Source organism: Pelobates fuscus, chromosome 1 (genome assembly GCF_036172605.1).
Source record: "Pelobates fuscus isolate aPelFus1 chromosome 1, aPelFus1.pri, whole genome shotgun sequence".
Classification (NCBI taxonomy): domain Eukaryota; kingdom Metazoa; phylum Chordata; class Amphibia; order Anura; family Pelobatidae; genus Pelobates; species Pelobates fuscus.
This window is the reverse complement of record NC_086317.1, coordinates 340801214-340824252: the sequence shown is the minus strand read 5'-3', so window position 1 is coordinate 340824252 and position 23039 is coordinate 340801214. Positions and strand designations below refer to the sequence as shown.

The 23039-nt window shown below is 44.6% G+C and overlaps 1 protein-coding gene across 1 annotated transcript in view; it reads right to left on the bottom strand.

Moving 5' to 3' along the window:
- Positions 1-23039, bottom strand: part of ABCC4 (ATP binding cassette subfamily C member 4 (PEL blood group)) — a 263208-nt gene that overhangs the window by 44863 nt on the left and 195306 nt on the right. Inside the window, exons 23-25 of the mRNA XM_063425748.1 lie at positions 21363-21473; positions 8192-8292; positions 2410-2601 (exon numbers count right to left, since the gene is read on the bottom strand). Of these exons, the coding sequence (XP_063281818.1) occupies positions 2410-2601; positions 8192-8292; positions 21363-21473 (404 nt within the window). The remainder of the gene's footprint in view (positions 1-2409; positions 2602-8191; positions 8293-21362; positions 21474-23039) is intronic.

Below are 23039 nucleotides of genomic sequence, written 5' to 3'. Positions count from 1 at the left end.
TGCAGTGTGTGAATGCAGTGTGTGCAGGGCCGGTGCAAGGATATTTGCCGCCGTAGGCAAAAAAAATGTTGCCGCCCCCTCCCCCCCCATATGTCCTGACTTCCCCTCCTCCTCCCTCAGTGGTCCTTACCTCCCCACCCCCCTGTTCCTTCACCCCCCCCCCCAGTGGTCCTGACTCACCCCTCCTCTAGTGGTCCTTACCCTCCCCTCCCCTAGTGGTCCTTACTTCCCCCTCCCCTCCCATAGTGGTCCTTATCCCACCCCCTCCCTCTCATAGTGGTCCTTATCCCCCTTCTCCCTCCCATAGTGTTCCTTATCCCCCCCCATCCCTCCCATAGTGGTCCATATACCCCCCCTCCCTCCCATAGTGGTCCTTATCCCACCCCCTCCCTCCCATAGTGGTCCTTATCCCACCCACTCCCTCCCATAGTGGTCCTTATACCCCCCCTCCCTCCCATAGTGGTCCTTATACCCCCCTCCCTCCAATAGTGGTCCTTATCCCCCCCCTCCCTCCCATAGTATTCCTTATCCCCCCCCTCCCTCCCATAGTATTCCTTATCCCACCCCTCCCTCCCATAGTGGTCCTTATCCCCCCCCCCTCCCTCCCATAGTGGTCCTTATACCCCCCCCCCCTCCCATAGTGGTCCTTATACCCCCCCCCCTCCCATAGTGGTCCTTATACCCCCCCCCCCTCCCATAGTGGTCCTTATCCCCCTTTTTTTTGTTATTATTATTTTTTTTTATTATTATTAATTTTGTATTATTATTTCGTATTTTATTTATATTTTATTTTTCGTCCCCCCTCCCTGCTTGATACATGGCATGGAGGGGGGCTCTCCTTCCCTGGTGGTCCAGTGGTAGTTCAGTGGGGGGGAGAGGGGGGCTGGCAGAGCTGTAACTTACCTGTTCTGCAGCTCCTGTCAGCTCTCTCCTCCTCCGCGCGGTCTGTGCAGCTCCTTCTATCAGCTCACACTGTAGGCTCTCGCGAGATTTACACTGGGAGCTGACCGAGGTGCTGACCGGACGGCACAGAGGAGGAGAGAGCTGACAGGAGCTGCAGAACAGGTAAGTTACAGCTCTGCCAGCCCCCCTCTCCCCCCAGTCTGTATTATGGCAATGCAAATTGCCATAATACAGACTCTGACTCGAGTATAAGCCGATTTGGGGTTTTTCAGCCCAAAAAATGGGCTGAAAAACTCGGCTTATACTCGAGTATATACGGTACTTTAAGAAGCATACGTTGCTTAAATGGTTATGAAGTTTTTCACTCTACGAGTCACAGGTAGGGTATGTGACTAGGTGGATACGGGTATGTGAAAAAGCAGGTGGATGGATATATAGGGTGTGTAAGTGTGGCTATGGGTGGCATGTGGTTGGGTGGATCAATGTGACTGGGTTGGTAAATATATATCTAGTTCCATGTGTGGCGTGATGGTGTGTGTGGATCATATGTAACAGATTGGGCTAATGCGACGGGTGTAGATAAAGGAACAGAGGCCGGTGTCAGGGGCTGGTGAGAGATATGGTGGGTTAACAAGCTAGTTAAGCTGGCTATTGTTACACTGGACATATCAAAACAAAGCAATACAGAAAACACTGGAGGACAGATTATAGATTTGTGATTTTTATTTTTCTGCATTTTGGCATTGCAAGTTTTAACAATGGCTATATTTTATTAAAATAAAATAGTTAATTTTAAATCAGCGCTGTCACCAAAAAGAAAAGTGATCTAATATCCTTTTATATATATATATCCCTGTTTGAATCTGTTGTTTTTTTGTTTTTTTCCGGACATCTCTAGTTTTCATTAAATACATAAAGAAAATAAGGGACTATTTTTCTTATGTACAGCAGTAAGGTTGACAAAACTTGACAATGAGCAGAGCTTAAAACAAGGTCCTGTTTCAGTTACTAATCAAATGTACCCACAATTCTAAGTAAAATCAATCCCACACGAAGACAAAAGAGAACAAAATGGCTGCACCCAAATATGGAAATATGACACATGGAAGAAAATAAAATAAACATAAATAATCGCAAGTAGCAAGTAGGGGAGAATAATCATTAAGATACAGGGGTCATAAGGAAAGGAAAACCACAAGAAGGAAAAACACGACAGGTCCATTGTAAATATAATGTTTAAACAATGTCCTCTTCAGGAATTACTAATATTTCTGAAAGTCCTATTAATATATTTTTATTTCAGCGGGTTTATTTAAACAATAAATTGTTTCTATGAAAATGGATGCTTTGTTTGAGTAAAACAAACATGAAAAGTGAGCTGACAGCTTGACAGGTATTGACCGTTTCACAGTGGGTGGATGGGCTATTTGATTACAACAGTTTTCAACTTGTTAGGTAAATGGTACAGACCAATACATGTGCAACTTAAAAAACTCAAAAACATACCTTTTCTTTCGGTCTTATTAATGCCGTTAAGTGTCTTAAAACCAATGGTCCGTCCAAACTGTATGCAAAATTGACATTTTCAAATGCAATCATGCCTTTATTGGGCCAGTCTGGTGGTGGGCGTTTCTTAGACTCCCACTCCGCTTCCTTCTCAAGTTGAGTATATTCCATGACCCTTTCAACAGAGATCATCTACAACAGAAATAATAATGAAAAAAGGAATAACAAATATAGGCACCTGCCTATAATACTCATGACAGACACCATAAAATAAAAATAAATAAATATTGATATTGTCATCAAGGTTTTCTAAAGACATAATAAACCACATAACAGAAGTCCTAGTAGTTCTAATTACCCACAGAATTGCAGTTTGACATTAAATGCTAAACATTTACCAAACATATAAAATGACCTTTCCTAATTGACCAGAACTACCAAGATAAAGAGAAACAGAAAATAATAACAAATAACATAGCATTACAGTCTTCTTACAAGAGCACCTGCATTTTGTGTTTGCATGTATGAGGACAGTGGCTTGAAATTAGACATACTACATTTTGGATCCGGGAAGGATGAATTGGTGTGGGTTCACCTGAAGTGCTTTAATTTTATACGTTATTATTAAGCTGATTATTTATAGCTCTAGAACAGCAGGTCCACAACCTGTGGTATATGTAGGTTCCAAAAGTATGGTACCTACAGGGGTAAGAACCATTTTACCCAGCCAAAAAATTCTGCAATGGAGGAACTAGCGGTGGAACTATTGCCAGAGAAACTGCACTGAGGCTGGGGAGGCTGGGGGGTGCATTGGGTGTCCATAAGTGCATGGGACCTCCAATGGTATTGCTGAACAGTGGCCCTTTAACAGTGTGACTGGGCTCCTGTAATATCGCCAAATCTGAGAGGAAGTGAGTGCCTGTTACTAACTATGAGTAATGCAAATTAAAAACCAACTACAATCTTTCTCACCTCCTTCGTGAAATCTGAAAATCTTAATAAAAATTGGGAGCTCTTTTGAATCCCCTTTTGATTGGACATTGTTGAATATAGGGTGCTGACATCTAAGCTTAACCACTTAAAACGTTCTTTCCATTTAATAGATGCATTTAAAAAAAAAAAAAAACATGCTTAATGTCTCTCAGAAAGCCCCTGGATGTCTGTACTGGAGGCTCTAATTGATAATAAGGTAATCCCTCCCCCAAAGATCCAATATTCAAAATGATGGTACGACCTTGGAGGTTCCTTGAGGGATTTATGAATCTTTGGGAGATGGTAAAAGACTGCCCTGATGGGATTAGGTCTGACAATATACTTATTGTGTTTTCGGAAATAATTCCCATAGACACTCCATATGATATTAGTTGGGATAATGTTTCCTTATCATGATTCCATTTTATTACAGAAGTTTAGTCCTTAAGGGGTAAAACTGTACTGTGGGGTCAGGAAGCAGCCCAACACATGTAAGGGGATCTGACGGTTGTCCCAGGGCCTCCATTTTGTCCCCTTTGGCATCCATTACCACAGTTTTACCTACTTTGTCATACTGCTTTATGACCACCGTTTTATCTTTCTTCAGATTTTAAAGCGAAAAACCGGTCACTCCCAAGGGTGACTGGTGGTGTGTCTGTGAACAAACCAATAGGGGGTAACCCTCACTTTCTTCAGATTTTCCAAAACAATTCTCTCCTGCAAACTAAGATTAGAATGTCCCCTAACTCTCCTGATACTCTGAGATCTATAATAATTATTTTTTCCAATCAGTTTTTTAAATGTATTCTCTTCTACAACCCTACTACAAATAGGGTTAAAATTAGATTGTGCCTTTAGAGATGAACCCACATAATAATCCCCAGATCCAGTTTTAAATCTACTTTGCTCTTGAAGTTCTTCTAGGTTTGTCATGAAACAAATCTCTTAAGTCTAAATCATTAAGGATGTCTTTCCTTATGTTGTCCTCTAATGTCACTGCCCCTTCTAACTAAACACAACATTACAAACACACTCCTGCATTCAAATGCCAAAATTATTTACAAACACCCCTTCATTTAAACACCAAAACTACACACAAAAGTACACCTGCATTTAAAAGCCAACACTACATACAAACACACCCCTGCATTTAAACACAATCATTACATAGAAGTAAATGGCTGCATTCCACTGGCAACAGTACACACAAATACACCCCCCTACACACACACACACACAACTACACACACACACACACACACTCCATACAAAAACAAGATTACATTGAAAGGCACAAACACTGCTCCCAAATAAATCCCTGCAAGGATGGATAAATAGTATATCCCAGCTGGCATGGTATTTTGGGAGATGTATGACACATATGGATCTAACTTTTGGGCACCCTTGTGCAAGTGGGGGCCCCCAAAAAGTTTTTGTACTAAGGCCCTCACTACATTAGTTCTGCCACTAGGCGAAACTGACTTCCGTATCCATTTAGGATAGGCAGCTGCCAGAAATCGAAGAGCACCACATCCTCACGTCATTCCCTCTCCAGGCAACAGACAATAAAAAGCTCTCCACCGCAATGTCCTCCCTTTGCAGCCGCCACCCAATAAGAAGAGACAGTCACATCACCCCTCCCGTTGATTTCCCCTGAAGCGGAGCAGAAGACAGAAGGAGGTGAGATGGAGGCTTGTAATACAAGAGGCAGACTGAGCAGGCCTCTCAGAGTCCCTGTATATGCATATGTGTAATAAGTAAACATTCCAAGGTTCTGTCCTTGGTCCCCTACCGTTCTCGATCTAAACTGCGTCCCTTGGTAAATTCATCAGTTTTTATGACTTCCAATTTAAATTCTATGCAGATGTCACACAAAACTATCTTGCTTTTTTGCTATTGCCGTGTCTGTCTTCCTACAGATCAATTACAATCAGTTCTATCTTTAAGGCTCACTGCCTAGGTGGTTTTTGGACTCCAACCTCACCTTCACCCCTCATCTTCCTGTCTATACAATACTGCTACTACCTATCCTCTCTAATACACAAGTATGTCCCATCCAGGCCCCTACACTCTGCCAAAGATCTGCTTCTATTCTCTGTTCAAACTTGCACCTCCGGCACCCGCCTTCTCTAGGCTGCACCATTCCTATGGAACTTTCCTGCTCTGTTAGATTCTCACCCAGTCTCCGTTCTTACAAAAGATCCCTAAAAACTCACTTTTATATCACAATTAAACTGTTAATAGCTTTTCCACTCCCCAGCTTGATAAGCTTCCTCTCCTTCAACTGTGTCATCCAATAAACTAACCCTTCACTGAAAACTATTCTAGCAACCTACTTTTTCTCGTACATGAAATACATCCTATCTTTACCTCTTGTGCCACTTTAACCACTCCCTCTAGATTGTGAACACGTTTGAGCAGGGCTCTCAACACGCTTTATTCCTGTGCATCCAACTAATTTTGTTGCAAATGAAGATGCAAGGAGAGCCTGGGGCAGAGCAGATGCAAGGAGAGCCTGGGGCAGAGGACAAGCAAGGAGAGCCTGGGGCAGAGGACAAGCAAGGAAAACCTGGGGCATAGGAGAAGCAAGGAGAGCCTGGGGCAGAGGAGAAGCAAGGAGAGCCTGGAGCAGAGGAGAAGCAAGGAGAGCCTGGGGCAGAGGAGAAGCAAGGAGAGCCTGGGGGAGAGGAGAAGCAAGGAGAGCCTGGGGGAGAGGAGAAGGAAGGAAGGAGAGCCTGGGGCAGAGAAGAAGCAAGGAGAGCATGGGGCAGAGGAGAAGCAAGGAGAGCCTGGTGCAGAGGAGAAGGAAGGAAGGAGAGCCTGGGGCAGAGAAGGAAGGAAGGAGAGCCTGGGGCAGAGAAGAAGGAAGGAGAGCCTGGGGCAGAGAAGAAGGAAGGAGAGCCTGGGGCAGAGAAGAAGGAAGGAGAGCCTGGGGCAGAGGAGAAGCAAGGAGAGCCTGGGGCAGAGGAGAAGCAAGGAGAGCCTGGGGCAGAGGAGAAGCAATGAGAGCCTGGGGCAGAGGAGAAGCAAGGAGAGCCTGGGGGAGATGAGGAGCAGGGGGAGCCTGGGGGAGCTGAGAAGCAGGGGGAGATGAAAGCAGGGGGAGCCTGGGGCAGAGAAGAAGCAGGGGGAGCCTGGGGCAGAAGAAGAGCCAGGAGCCCGGGACAGAGGATGCAGAGGAGTCCAGAGAAGCAAGGAGAACCCAAAGAAGCAAGAATAGCCCCGAGAAGCAGGTGGAGCCTGGGAGAGAGGAAGAGCAGGGGAGCCTGCGGCAGCGGAAGAGCAGGGGAGCCTGCGGCAGCAGAAGAGCAGGGGAGCCTGCGGCAGCGGAAGAGCAGGGGAGCCTGCGGCAGCGGAAGAGCAGGGGAGCCTGCGGCAGCGGAAGAGCAGGGGAGCCTGCGGCAGCGGAAGAGCAGGGGAGCCTGCGGCAGCGGAAGAGCAGGGGAGCCTGCGGCAGCGGAAGAGCAGGGGAGCCTGCGGCAGCGGAAGAGCAGGGGAGCCTGCGGCAGCGGAAGAGCAGGGGAGCCTGCGGCAGCGGAAGAGCAGGGGAGCCTGCGGCAGCGGAAGAGCAGGGGAGCCTGCGGCAGCGGAAGAGCAGGGGAGCCTGCGGCAGCGGAAGAGCAGGGGAGCCTGCGGCAGCGGAAGAGCAGGGGAGCCTGCGGCAGCGGAAGAGCAGGGGAGCCTGCGGCAGCGGAAGAGCAGGGGAGCCTGCGGCAGCGGAAGAGCAGGGGAGCCTGCGGCAGCGGAAGAGCAGGGGAGCCTGCGGCAGCGGAAGAGCAGGGGAGCCTGCGGCAGCGGAAGAGCAGGGGAGCCTGCGGCAGCGGAAGAGCAGGGGAGCCTGCGGCAGCGGAAGAGCAGGGGAGCCTGCGGCAGCGGAAGAGCAGGGGAGCCTGCGGCAGCGGAAGAGCAGGGGAGCCTGCGGCAGCGGAAGAGCAGGGGAGCCTGCGGCAGCGGAAGAGCAGGGGAGCCTGCGGCAGCGGAAGAGCAGGGGAGCCTGCGGCAGCGGAAGAGCAGGGGAGCCTGCGGCAGCGGAAGAGCAGGGGAGCCTGCGGCAGCGGAAGAGCAGGGGAGCCTGCGGCAGCGGAAGAGCAGGGGAGCCTGCGGCAGCGGAAGAGGAGGGGAGCCTGCGGCAGCGGAAGAGCAGGGGAGCCTGCGGCAGCGGAAGAGCAGGGGAGCCTGCGGCAGCGGAAGAGCAGGGGAGCCTGCGGCAGCGGAAGAGCAGGGGAGCCTGCGGCAGCGGAAGAGCAGGGGAGCCTGCGGCAGCGGAAGAGCAGGGGAGCCTGCGGCAGCGGAAGAGCAGAGGAGCCTGCGGCAGAGGAAGAGCAGGGGAGCCTGCGGCAGAGGAAGAGCAGGGGAGCCTGCGGCAGAGGAAGAGCAGGGGAGCCTGCGGCAGAGGAAGAGCAGGGGAGCCTGCGGTATAGGAGAATTAGGGGAGTCTTGGACAGAGAAGCAGGAGAGCCTAGGGCAGGGGGGAAGGGGAGATGGGGCAGTGAAAATGTATACATTTGAAATAACAAAAACTATATTAATAAATATGAGGGGTACAATTTATGGAAATGGGCTGCCAAGGGGGAAAAAGTGAAAAAAGGTTGGGAACCAGTGCTCTAGATAATGTGAGTGTACAATCATATCAAGTCCATTTTTTTGTAGTTATGGTTCACTAAGGATGGTGATTTTACATATTGTGAACAGTTAATTTTTAAATATTAAGTGTGCTTCCAATTTCTACAATTTCTGCTTTTTTACAATTATGATGACTTTATTTAGCCAAACATTGATATTGCATTTTTAAATAGTTTAAAATCTTTACCAGATTTTCAACTTCAGCACTTTGTCTGACTCCCCATTGGAATGAACCCATGATGGTAACAGCATAGGACAATGCCAAACCAACTTGTCCAGCATTAAGGGCTGCAAAAGAAGAAAAAGAAAAAACAAACCATAAACGATACAACTTTTGGCACAATATCCTTAATTAACTGCACATATGCAAGGGATGAGCAGAAGGGATTAGATTGCGATAGATGCTGCCAATTTCTGATTTGCTGCATTTATCAATGAATAATGAAAATTAGGAGAAGTACTAAGACCAGTGCATTACCTTTCTTTGCTGCATAGAAGAAAACTAGAAAGAATTGGAAGAATTGCAGTAGCAAGTGCAAATTGGTTTAAAAAGGTTTACTGTAATATCAACCATGAAGTGAATATCCTAATAAAAGCAGGCCATGTAAATGACAACTGTAGTCACTCAAAGGACCACTATAGGCACCCAGATCACTTCAGCTTAATTAAGTGGTCTGGGTGCCAGGTGCATCTAAGTTTAACCGTGCCTGCTCTAAACATAGCAGTTTCCAGAGCCATCAGTGCAGTATATTCTACATTGCCGGTGGATACACGTCCTCAAAGTATAGTGTTTTAGAGGTTAGTATTGCAGTTAGCTATGCAGGTTAGCGAAAGAAACCGACAGACGATAATGTGCCTGAACTGCTACATCTTCTGTAGCATAGATGCCAGGGCCGAATCACCACCCCTATCAATTTTTTTTCTGTAAGGGATAGTGCCCAGGGTCTTTCCAACTGCATTTCTTGAAGGAAGACAATATCTGCCTTAATGTAGCGTTACTCACCTTTCCCAGGGGCCGGCCGCGGTCCTCTCTTCAAGCCGCGCGCGGTCCTGCGGCTCATCCGACGCTTCAGGCAGGAAGGCGGGCAGTGACCGCGAGATGCGTCACATGTCCCGCCTGAATCTAAGAGCGCGCCGCGAGTCTCGGGCGCGCTCTTAAAGAGACAGTGGGAGCCTAAATTGCCAAAAGGCTCCCATTGGCCCCTGTCATCCCACACACCCCATACACTTACCTTTTGGGGATGTGGAAGTGACAGGAGCCAATCACATTAGTTTTTAACCTATTTATACTTACCCTTTTCCCTTAGTTCCTTGCCCTATCGTGGTTTCTGCTACAGTTCCCTTTAGTGCTTGTTGTGTTCAGTTGTGTTTCTCCGTATTTGACCTTGGCTTTGTATTCTGACTTCGTTTTCGCTTAATCCTTGTCTGTACTGTTTGCCGGCTTGCTGATTCCTGTGTACCAGACCCCGGCTAGTTCTCGTTTACGCTGTCTCTTTGTGCCCTTGACCTCGGATCGTTCCTGACTCTGTACTTCTCCTATTACGTCGAGTCCGGCCACTCTAAGGTCCGGTAGACGCATCTCTCCTCTGTGCTGTCTTCTGTTTGGCTGGATCCTGCGTGTAGGGGTATATACTCGTTACATTACGATAGGGCCATGGACCCCGCAGATTTAGCTCAACAGATGGCGTCCCATGAGGCTAGATTTGTAGAGCAGGATCACCGTATGGATCAGATAGCTCAGGCTCTCCAGACGCTCTTAGCTAGGACCATTCCAGCAACCGCACCTAATCCTCCTACACCCATGCTTCCAGAAGTATCGACTATGCCTAATGCTACGGCCCATTTAACGCCTCCTCCTAGGTATGGAGGGGATTCTAAGACATGCAGAGGGTTCATTAACCAAATAGAGTTTCATTTTGAGATGTATCCATGTTCATTTCCCACAGAGAGGTCTAAAGTTGGGTTCTTTATGCACCAACTTACCGACAAAGCACTTGAATGGGCAAACCCTATTTGGGAGGCTAATGGACCTATGGTGCATGACTTTCACAGTTTCCTTACAGTTTTTCGCAGAACTTTTGACACTATGAAAAGGTCTAAGAATGCCGCAAGAGCATTAATGAGGGTTAAACAGGGTTCTAGGTCTGTGGCTGATTACGCTATTCAGTTTCGTACCCTTGCCTCACAGGTAGATTGGACCAACAATGGGTTAACTACTGCCTTCATGGAAGGCTTATCAGACTCTATATTGGATGAGGTAGCAGCTAAGGAGCTTCCTGTTGCCTTAGAGGACCTTATTGACTACCTCATCGATATAGATAATAGGATTCGTGACAGGCTCTATACCAAGAACAGGAATAGACGTTTTGTTACACCTAATCACCCCAGAGTTAATACACCGGAGAGTGTAAAAGTATCTGAAGAGGAACCCATGCAATTAGGGGTTGCCAAACTCTCTGATAATGAAAAATTACATAGGAGAAGGGAGGGACTCTGCCTATATTGTGGTAAGAGAGACCATGCGGTAAAGGAGTGTCCTTTGCTCCCGGAAAACTCTCGCACCTAAGACCTTATAGGGGACTGGCCTTGGGTGTGATTTCTAAGTCTCCTACATTGCCTCCTAACCGACTGCTTCTCCCTGTTTCTTTACATATGGGAGAGAATTGTATAGTTGAAAATATATACGCCCTGGTTGACTCTGGAGCAGCTGAGAATTTTATAGACTCTGGTTTTGTAAAGAAAAACAACATTCCCATCAGGGAGAAGGAGATGCCCTTGGCCGTTGAGGCCATAGATGGTAGACCATTGATATCTCCAGTTGTTACTCATGAGACTGCACCGTTACACATGTACACAGGGGTTTTACACTATGAAACCATTCGGTTCCAGGTCATCACCTCTCCCTCTTCACAGTTAGTGTTAGGGTATCCATGGTTACGTGCCCACAATCCCATTTTTGACTGGGAGACAGGGCAGATAAAATCATGGAGTGAGGCCTGCCATGAATCGTGTACTATTGAAGTTACGCCTGTGAATTCTATTAATGTTCCTACCACTCCTCCTTTGTCTACGGCTATACCCTCTCAGTATTTATCTTTAAAGACTGTCTTTGATAAAAGAGAGGCTGACAAATTACCGCCTCACAGACCCTACGATTGTGCTATTGACTTGTTGCCTGGCACTATACCTCCAAAGGGCAGGGTGTACCCCTTATCGGTTCAAGAAAACCGTGTCATGGAGGAATATATTAAAGAATCATTAGATAAGGGATTTATTAGGAGATCCTCTTCTCCGGCTGGAGCGGGGTTCTTCTTTGTATCGAAGAAAGAAGGTGATTTAAGACCTTGCATTGATTATAGAGGTCTTAATAAAATCACCATCAAAAATGCTTACCCTATACCATTAATAACAGAATTGTTTGACAGGCTCAAACATGCTACGGTATTCACCAAATTAGATCTTAGAGGAGCATACAATTTGATACGTATAAAAAAGGACCACGAATGGAAGACAGCCTTTAACACTAGGTCAGGTCATTATGAGTATACCGTCATGCCATTTGGGCTTTGCAATGCCCCAGCAGTATTCCAAGAGTTTAATAATGATGTCTTGAGAGACTTTATTCACTCATTCGTTATTGTGTACTTAGACGACATTTTAATATATTCTACAGACTTACACACTCATCACAGACATGTTACGACCGTTCTGAAGACCCTTCTTGCTAATGGTCTTTATTGTAAATTAGAAAAATGTCTATTCGACCAATCCGAAGTCCAGTTTTTGGGGTATATGATTTCCGCTAAGGGTTTTCGTATGGATCCCCGGAAGCTCGCTGCTGTCATAGAATGGCCTCTGCCGCAAGGTCTAAAAGCCGTCCAGCGTTTTCTGGGTTTCTCTAATTATTATAGACGTTTTATCAAAGGTTTTTCGTCTATTGTAGCACCTATTACTCGTATGACAAAAAAGGATGGCAATACTCGTGTCTGGTCTACCGAGGCACTTCAAGCTTTTGACTTCCTTAAGACTACGTTCGCCTCTGCACCCATTTTACAGCATCCTGTCCCCTCATTGCCCTATATACTTGAAGTTGATGCTTCAGATATCGGGGTAGGTGCTGTTTTATCTCAAAGAGAGTCTCCTGAAAAGCCATGCATCCTTGTGGCTTCTTTTCTAAACAAATGTCCAAAGCAGAGAAGAATTATGATGTGGGTAATCGCGAACTCCTTGCTATCATTTTAGCACTCAAAGAATGGAGACATTTGTTAGAAGGCACTAAGGATCCCATCCTCATATTTACGGATCATAAGAACCTGTCCTACCTTAGCGAAGCTAAAAGATTGTCTTCCAGGCAGGCTAGGTGGTCACTGTTCTTGTCCCATTTCAATTATATAATCACCTATAGGCCAGGTGATCGGAACACTAAAGCGGACGCTCTGTCCAGACAGTTTGAAACTATTGACAAACAGGAGATTGATGTTACTCCTGTCATTCCCCCAGACAGGATAATAGCAACTACTGTATTATCTATTTCCTCGTCCCTATTGCAGGCCATACAAGCGAAACAAAGCATGGCACCTAGCGAGAGGCCTAATGATAAATTGTTCGTTGACGTTCCCGAGAGACGGGATATTCTGTCACTATATCACGATACTAAGACTGCTGGACATCCTGGTATTTCCAAAACAGTGTCAGCTGTTTCTCGGTATTTTTGGTGGGATTCCTTACGAAAGGATGTCACTGACTATATAAGTGCTTGTACTACTTGTGCCTGTATGAAATCCTCTCGTAGAGTCCCTTGTGGGCTGTTGCATACGTTACCTGTTCCCGAGAGACCTTGGTCCAACCTATCTATGGATTTTATTGTTGAATTACCCCCTTCGAATGGTAACACAGTCATCCTGATGATAGTTGACCGGTTTTCCAAAATGGCTCACTTTGTGTCTCTTCGCAAGTTGCCCACATCCAAGGAACTGGCCCTTATCTTCGCTAGAGAAGTATTTCGGTTACATGGCATTCCCTTATCTATTGTGTCCGATAGGGGTAGCCAATTTATTTCCAGGTTCTGGAAGGCCTTTTGTACAGAAATGGGTATTTCTCTCTCGTTTTCTTCCGCTTACCATCCCCAGTCTAATGGAGCTGCTGAACGTGCCAACCAGTCTCTGGAGCAGTACCTCCGTTGTTTTGTGTCTCACCATCAGGACAATTGGTCTGACCTGCTTCCTTGGGCTGAATTTGCTCGGAATAACGCCACTCATGATTCTTCCGGCCAAAGCCCTTTTTACGTTGTCTATGGCCAGCATCCCGTTGTTCTTCCGGCTGCATTCTCCTCACAGGGCATGCCAGTTCTGGATGAACATTTGGCTGGTTTGCGTAATACTTGGGAGCAGGTTCAGCGTTCTTTGGTTGACTCTGCTGCTCGCCAGAAGGCTCAGGCTGACAAGCATCGCAGAGCGGCTCCTTCCTATGTTGTGGGGGACAGAGTTTTGCTTTCCACGCGGAATATTCGTCTCCGGGTGCCTTCTATGAAATTGGCTCCCCGCTTCATTGGTCCTTATCGTATTATACATAAGGTTAATCCCGTTTCTTATGCCTTGGGTCTGCCTAAGAATCTGCGCATACCTAATGTTTTTCACACCTCGTTGTTGAAGCCTTACGTGCGCAACCGCTATACCCGGCATACTCCCCCTCCCCCTCCTGTCTCTGTGGAGGGTCATGAGGAGTTCGAAGTGTCTGTGCTGTTATTGACTCTCGTTTCCTTAGGGGTCGGCTTCAGTACTTGGTACATTGGAAGGGTTATGGGCCTGAGGAGCGCAGTTGGATTTCTGCTGATGCTGTTCATGCTCCCCGCCTTGTGCGTTCTTTCCATTCACGTTTTCCTGCCCAACCTAGTCCTGCCCGCCCGGAGGGCGTGTCCTCAGGGGGGGTACTGTAGCGTTACTCACCTTTCCCAGGGGCCGGCCACGGTCCTCTCTTCAAGCCGCGCGCGGTCCTGCGGCTGCACGAGCCGCGCGCGGCTCATCCGACGCTTCAGGCAGGAAGGCGGGCAGTGACCGCGAGATGCGGTCACATGTCCCGCCTGAATCTAAGAGCGCGCCGCGAGTCTCGGGCGCGCTCTTAAAGAGACAGTGGGAGCCTAAATTGCCAAAAGGCTCCCATTGGCCCCTGTCATCCCACACACCCCATACACTTACCTTTTGGGGGTGTGGAAGTGACAGGAGCCAATCACATTAGTTTTGAACCTATTTATACGTACCCTTTTCCCTTAGTTCCTTGCCCTATCGTGGTTTCTGCTACAGTTCCCTTTAGTGCTTGTTGTGTTCAGTTGTGTTTCTCCGTATTTGACCTTGGCTTTGTATTCTGACTTCGTTTTCGCTTAATCCTTGTCTGTACTGTTTGCCGGCTTGCTGATTCCTGTGTACCAGACCCCGGCTAGTTCTCGTTTACGCTGTCTCTTTGTGCCCTTGACCTCGGATCGTTCCTGACTCTGTACTTCTCCTATTACGTCGAGTCCGGCCACTCTAAGGTCCGGTAGACGCATCTCTCCTCTGTGCTGTCTTCTGTTTGGCTGGATCCTGCGTGTAGAGGTATATACTCGTTACACTTAAGCCATTTTAAATAATTAAATACCAGCTTTCTTTTTTGAGGGGAGTTGATACCCTTCACATTCAATAAGATGATGTTAGTAGTCATAGAATGGGATAAATAGAAACCTTTAAATACAGAGTGTGGCGGACCGCCAAAGTATCTCCGCCATGGATTCCCTTTTCCCCCCCAAAAAACGCTCCAAGTAAATATATCGCAAGTATCGCATATTACCCACACATGAGCCAAAGCTTAATGCTGGGAGTAGAAATGTTTAATGGGAGTACAGTTATCAAATGTATAGTCAGTAAACTCCTCCTCTGTGCCTGAGAGATAATGGAGTCAACTGTACAAACTCAATTATCTCCAGGTACAGAAAAGTATAACTATTTTTAAACACCCCAAAAGTATCCCCAAAATGCATGGAAACCCCACAAAAGTCACATCCCCGGATAGCCCTGATCTGAGTGACCATCATATCCAAAATTCACTCAGATCAGTTTGGTAGTTTTTAAATCGCCATCGCGGGGAAGTATTGACCGGCCTGTCATGAGGTTGAAGCCCAAAATAGTTCCAGGGAAATTGTGGCAATGGTCGGTTTCCGTTCACAGGATTTTGTACGAAAACCACATAAGTTATCCAAAAATGTTTCAATTGTAGAATGCTACCCTTCTTCGGTAGTTTATAACTCCCGAATGCCGTTTGTGTATGTAATCGGAAACTTGAACTGGTAGCAGGTCTATCTTCACCGGCGTTCGCGGGAATGCCGGGCCAAAATCTGTTCCAGACAAAGTCCCGCTGCCTGCATTCGGGAGACAACATGACCGCCACCCATTGTCCTCAATGGAGGTTTATATGGCCCCTAAACAATTGTTCAATTATTTTGCTTTGATCCATCAATTAGTGATAAGCTTTTGCGACCGATTATACTCGTCTCCAATGTGGCTGTGTGGTCCCTTAGGGATTTCCCCCCAATTTTATGAGCTAGGTAGTCACTGTCTTTCATTTGGGTTAGGATGTGATTAGTATCATCAGAGCACTAAGTAGGGGAGTCAGAGCCTCCATCGTCATGATCATCAGTTGCCCTCCTCATGCCCCTTTGAGTGGCTGTCCTGCGGTGAAAAATTTAGACTTTTTTTGGTTTTGGTTTAATCTGGGAAGACTTAATTTGATTCTCAGGGGTCATAGAGAGGTAAGTATACAATTTAGGTTGCAGAAAATCGGACGGTAAATAACAGAGCTCTATGATCAGACATCTGACTACACTGACGGCCAATCAACATCCCCCACAAATTGGTCTTTTTCACTTCGAAGAAAGCCCAAACCTTTTTTGTTGACATCAAAATCTTTTTACTTCTGATGTTGAGGAACCCCACTCTGTGTTCTTAAGAGACTGTAGTACGCAGTTTTCTATTGCAATTTTACACTTCTTATTACATTGTCCTCAATTTAAATTAATAAGGTTAATAAATTATTTTAAATGATTTAAAATTATGAAAAAATATAATTTTGTATTGTTTTTATATAATTTATATTTTCTATAATACAATTTTGTATATATTGTTAGATATGTTAATGTTTTGAAACAAATTATTTAAAAAGTTTATCCCCAGTCCACAGAGGAGGATGTGCTAGACAAAAAAGGTGTAAAATATGAAGGACTCCCTCCACAAACTCCAATCTGCACACCAGGTATTTACATCTCGACTATTAGCTATTGAAAATTGCCACAGACAATATTAAGATACGCGGGGTTCCGGATATAGTTACGGTTGAGGAACTGCCTGCCCCATTATATGTGGCCTGGTGACCTCTGTGCACCTTCAGTGACAAGAGAATTCACCATAGATGGGGCATACAGACAGCCTGGCACCACCAAGACACCTACTACCACCTCCTTCGCTATTATTCTCCGCTGCATATTCTCAGAGGACAAGGAGCACTTAGTGGCAGTTTTGAGGGGCAAAACTCCATGCGCTTTTGTGAACTCTCAGTTGACAAGTTTTCCAAGACCTAGCGAGAGCTACCGTACAATGGCATGGATTCCTTCAACACATAATGCTCCTGCTGCGCTCAGCTGGTATGGCTTACAGATTGTGGACACCTAGAACTCTACTGCAACTGAAAGCCCTACATTCCTGATGGCACTGTGTCTCTCCATGATTAACTCCACCTTACCCTTGCTTCCTAACCCTGGAGTCTGGGACCCTGCGAACATTGTGCCCTTTGTGCCGAGAGGTGGAGAAGTTGCACCTCCACCAACCTGAATTGCCTGTTGCTACTGCAACTTACCTTAAAAGTCGCTCTTTCTGTATTGATTTCAGTTATGTTTTTTGCATTTGTTTAACCCCTTAAGGACCAAACTTCTGGAATAAAAGGGAATCATGACATGTCACACATGTCATGTGTCCTTAAGGGGTTAAAGTCCTGTAACAGCCTTGACCAGCTTGCTAAACTAAATAACTTCTCACTCTACACTCATGTCAAATTTGAAGTACTGCCAAGGAATGGTCCCACTGGGTGCCCACTAGATTATGTATACATGTGGTAAACTATCCACTCATTCTGCTGGTATCTAACTTCCTCACCCCTCCCCCCCACTACTCAGAGGAGTTTCTTTTCACCAAAGATGAAATGTCCTACAGTCCTAACACCATGACTGGCTACTGCCTCTCTACTGTCCCTGATGACCCCACTAGTTATAATCCACATTCTATCCTCAATTCAACACTATTAAACTAAATTCAACTAAAAAGAAAAGTTTATCCACAAATATTGTTATATAATTTGCAAAACTAATCCAACAATATTAAATCAAGATCATAGTTCTCATATTGTATATTTTGTGTCTTTAATTTTGATTCTAGGTTTTAAGTATCGGATTTTTCTGTAAATGCTTTAAACCTTTAAAGGACCACTATAGTGCCAAGAAAACAAACTTGTATTCCTGGCATTGTAGTATTAATAGGTCCCTCATGGCCCCCCTCCCGCTGGGCTTAAAAGCCACTCCCCCAACTTTGGAGTCACAGCCCCAAGTGTTACTATCACAACTGGGACTACTACTGCCTTCACTTTCCACATCTTTTCTAGTTATTCTTTCAGTCCTTGGTATTTCTCCACCTTCTTGAGTAACATCTTCCTGATTTTATAGTCACAGGATATTGCCACATCCACAATGACTGCAGTCTTCCGTTCCTTGTCTACCACCAGGATGTCGGGTTGGTTGGCCAGCACTTGCTTGTCTGTCTGGATCTTGAAGTCCCACATGATCTTAGCCCTGTCATTCTCGACTACCCTTTGTGGTATCTCCCATCTGGACTTCAATCCAATCCATATTCTGTGCACATGTTTCGGTACACAATCCCAGCAACTTGGTTGTTTCGCTCTGTGTATGCTGTTCCTGCTAACATCTTGCATGCGGCTACTAGGTGCTGGACTGTCTCAGAGGCCTCTTTGCACAGTCTGCACCTTGGGTCTTGCCCGGTGTGGTAGACTCCAGCTTCTATTGATCTGGTGCCAAGTTCCTGTTCTTGTGCTGCTAGGATTAGTGCCTCAGTGCTGTCTTTCAGTCCTGCCTTTTCCAACCACTGGTAGGATTTTGTCATGTGAGCCAAATCCACTCTCTGCCGGTGATATACCCCACGGAGAGGTTTCTCTTGCCAAGAAACCTCCTCTTTTTCTGCATCCTCTCTCTGTTGAAGTCTCAGGCATTCCCTTAGCAGTTCATCTCTGGGAGCCATCTTCGTGATGTACTTGTGTATGCGCTTTGTTTCATCCAGGATTGTGGCCTTGACACTCATCAGGCCCCGACCTCCTTCCGGCAGGTGTACAGTCTCTGCTAGGCTTTCATGCAGCGCTGCTAACTTCCTTAGTAGTAGTTCTGGATCCTTGCAGGTCCTGGGGATGACCACCTCTTCATGTGTGTTGCTCTCTGTTGGATATCTTTCACAGTAATGGTGACTGGTACCAGTTTTGGCATCATGCAGTGGTCTGCTTTCAGGTCTAGAAGTCACTGGGCCTAGGTGTTATGAGATGCTTCCTTCTCCCAGATAATTCTTCCAGTACTGTTTAGTCTAAGCTCTGGGTGGGTCTTGCGAGGAGATGTTGCGGTTACTCTGTAGCTGTGCATACATACATGGTTCTTTGGTAAAGAGAGCATTGAGTCTCTTAGCCTCTGCTTCTCTGGTGTATCTGCTCAGTCTGGTTGCCAGTACTGTCAGTCTTTGCTTAGCTTTTTCCAGCGCCTCTGGTATAGGCATATCCTTGTACTTCCGCAGCAGCCCCGATCTATCTTTAATCTTTCCACCTCTGTTAAGTTGATCCAGCTTACCAACTTCCTTCCGTGTGGTCTTTATTCTTGGCTTCAAGTCGTTATCTCCATGGTGGGCATAGCTTCTCTTTGAGCCTGGTCTTGTAGTCAGGTAGCTGGAGGATCACTAATGATGTGACATATATGAGCCTTTTGGTCTCTGTGATGGTGCAGGTTGGGATTGTGGACAATGCTTTGTTAACTGCAGCTAGCATGCTGTCTGGTGGTAGCTTTCCAGGGATCTTTGATAGTCTTATCAGCTGGTCAACGACTGCTAGTCTTTCTAGGATCATTTCCCTTATATCTGTTATGCCATCTTGGGGTATGGATTCAGGTTGGCAATTCTCTGGTGCAGGTAAGCATGTGGGTATGGGAATTTCTTCCTCCTCATGGTGCATGGTTGATTTATTCTGTAGTCTGTTTAATTCCAGTTGTGACACTAGATTTCTCTTGAAGATGTTCAAACATTGTGTAATTAGCTGTTTTTTGTGTTAGGGTAGATTATGGTCTCTTGTTCATTCATAGATCCCACAGATGTTTAATGTAGTCTCTCTCATTGGGTCTGCTGTTGTAGTAGCATTCAAGCAGGTCTAGGTTCTCGTTCTGTGTCCAGGAATGATTTGTTCCAGTAGCTCACTTGTCGTCAGATTGCCCTGGTTCCCTAGCATCTAAGCCGGCATGACTCTCTTGGTTTGTGTTGCTCTGATATTATTGAGGTGCCTAGGGACCCTTACTGGTGCAGTGGTTGGACCGGGATTCGAACCTGTGGTTCCCAGTTCAAAGTCAGTGAGAGATATATATATATATATATATATATATATATATATATATATATATTATATATATACACACACACACACACACACATAAAAAAAAAAAAAACATTTCCTTTGCATTGTTCATTGTTATTATAAAAAATATGTTTATTGCAAGGCAGGTTATAAACCTGTATAGGATTATAAAGCTGTATAGGATACTTCTTACACTGTACATCTAACTCCAATCAAATGTATGTGATGGAATTTTGCTGTGAGAATGAGTCTGACTCTGTTTTCACAGTGTAAGTGCCTTTAGTGGCTGCAAGGTAGACAGCCACTAGAGGCGTTTTTATATTGCAGGTTTAATACTAAAGCATCACTACACTGTGATGAAGTGATCTGGGTGTATTTAGTGTTCCTCTAAATCAAAGATGGCACTTTGCTGATACGCCATTCCATACACTGCATTGGCTTGTCTTGCTGCTTATTCACAACTAAATCACATGAAATAATAATGACTATTACTTTTAAAAGATGGAGCGCAAACCAATCTTTTGGGGAAAAGGTGATTGAAAACCCATTCCACCTGAAGTCAATGTACTTACTATACACTTTAAATGCTGTTAGAGTACCATTAAATCTGTAACCATTTTCTTTTAGATTTTGTTTGTGTTCAAAACCCACAATTTTATATTTTGTTGCATTTAAATTTATTCCTAAACACTAACCCATTCAAAGCTTTTAATTAATAGTGCATATGTTATTAAAGAATCTTAAATGGTTACTCCAATTTAAAAAAAAAAAAACACAATTTGAGTTGGTTAGAATAGCATTTGCTGTCATGACCCCTGCTCAAAAGAAAAAAAATAAATAAAGGAAAATCTTAATTGCAATCCCACTCCAAGGACAAGTTCTCTATGCGTGCTCATGGCAGACAACTAACATGCACATTCACACAGAGTTACAACTCAGGCAGCAACCTGAAACTCTGCACATACAGTCTCCAACCACCATAAACACTTCAAATCACTGTAGTGGTAATGGCGCTTTGAGTAATCCTTAAAAGTCTTAATTAGTCATTCACTATGGTATCACTCCTTTTCAATGACTTATTACCTAGGGACCACTGGGCAACAATGTCAACCTTCATGTAGGTTAGAATTCCAGGGCACCCAGGGCAGGGGGGAATTCCAGGGCACCCTTTACACTATAAACATTACAGTGTGTTGTAGTGGTTAAGGTGCTCGGAGTGTTCCTTTAACCATTATTTATTTAAATGCATTATTGATATAAAAAGCTTTGTTCTAATGACCATGACCGTCTACTAGATCTATGGCTTAAAACGTGAGTTTGCAGTAAAAGATGGATCAGTTCAGCTGAAAGACATTGTAACTCAATGTGCTGTGTCACTGTTTGTTAATGATATATTGTATATTGCAGGTCTTGTTCTTTCGGCTTCATCTCTGGAAAGCAAAATAATCATTCGTTTGCATTGTCAACACGGTAGCTGGGTGTATTTCTTTCTGTAAATTTACATTTCTTGACAGATTATAAAGATTCCCAATATCACAGACAGAAGATTACACATAATGAATGGTTCCAAAACAAGTTATTTATCCGTACAAGCACTTTGCACTTTTGCAAATTATTTCCATGAAAAAATATGACTTGCAACAGTTCCACAAATTATTTTCTCATGTACTTACTTTTAGCAAGAATTAGAGACCCAAATGCTATGGCTATAACAAAAAGGGCACAGATCGCATCCAGACGCACTGCAAGCCAACGGGATGTCGTCAGAAACAAAAACCAGGCCTCTAAAGAAAAATGATATTACAAAAATATATTTGTTTTATGCCTTTACAATGTGGTATGATAAACAATTAAATAGTGGATGAGGCTGGATCCGGACCCACGGTAACATTTCTGTTGGATTCTAGGCTTACTTTATACATCTGTCTTACACTAGACAGCAAATGATGTGAAAGGAAAAATATGCAAAGAACACACACATTGTTTAATATATACACAACAGATTCAAAATAATACACTTTAAACACATAACAGTTTTTATGCAAATATAGTGGTGGTGAAGGACTTAAAGATTATTGGGATCAGTGAAAATAAGATCATATTTTGGTTTATAGGCCAAGTACTTTGAGTTCTGTATATTATTTTTCATATCCTGTCAGACCCACCACTTAGCAGCCTTTGATTTCCCATGTTAACGGTCAGAGAATAAAGTTGTGTCAATGCATATGCATGCCAATTCCAAGACAGCACACTATCAAAACATTTCTTATGGAAGATGAGTTCTGTACTGAACCCAAGCTGCACTCTATTGAGGTCTATAGGGTTAAACCCTGATAACGAGACAAGAGCAGTAAGAATGCTGATACCCAAGGAAAAAATGGGGTAAGGAGAGTCACTTGCTAATAATGTCCAGAAAGCAACGTCTTTGCACACAGTTGAAAACTGCCAAAATACACATGAAAGAACTCACCACACCTATATACTTTTTCCAATGAAAGTTCAGTTCAGTGGCCAGGAATGACAGATCTTAATAGGATGCAACTTAACTAAAAAAGTACATTTTAGCATACTATCACAATGGCAGCTTATGTCAACGTCTAACCACCAAAACAACTTGAGCTAAATGAAGTAGTTTGTTATACAGATCATAACCTTGCAGTCTCACTGCCTAATTCTCTGCCATTTAGGAGATAAATCACTTTGTTTTTGCAGACTTCATCACACAGTCCCTAGCTATGACTACACATCCTCCCTACACATTTCCTGAAAATGTTTATTTAGTTTATTGTACAGTATGTTTATTTTAGAATTTCTCATCTCCTGCTCTGTTAATACTCTAAAGCAAACATACTGTGCTGTAAGATCTGATTGAAAATGAAAATGTTTTTTTCAATGGATGTGTGAGTCACAGCCAGGGGATGTGTGACAAGGGCTTCATAAACTGCATAAAGAGCAGAAAGACTGCAGAGACATGACCTATATACTAAAACAGCTTCATTACTGCTTAGAGTATCCTCTTAAGATGAAACATGATGTTTAACACCATGTACGTCTTATATGTCAACAGAAGACTTGAGCAAGAGACAATATTAAGTTTTTACCTTCAGGAACCAATAACATTCGTTTTTTTTTAGAAATTAAATGTTTACATTGCATTGCAGGCTAAAATAAATCTCTAGGAGCTATCCTTCTGACAGCCACTACTGGCGCTTCCGCAGCACTGACTCACTCTGGGTGAGTAGGACAACCATCGCTGTAATATTCCACCGATCTGGCCGATTCTGGGTACTTTACATTAAATGTCTATACATACTAAACATTTGTTCTAACATTATTTCAACAGCAACATT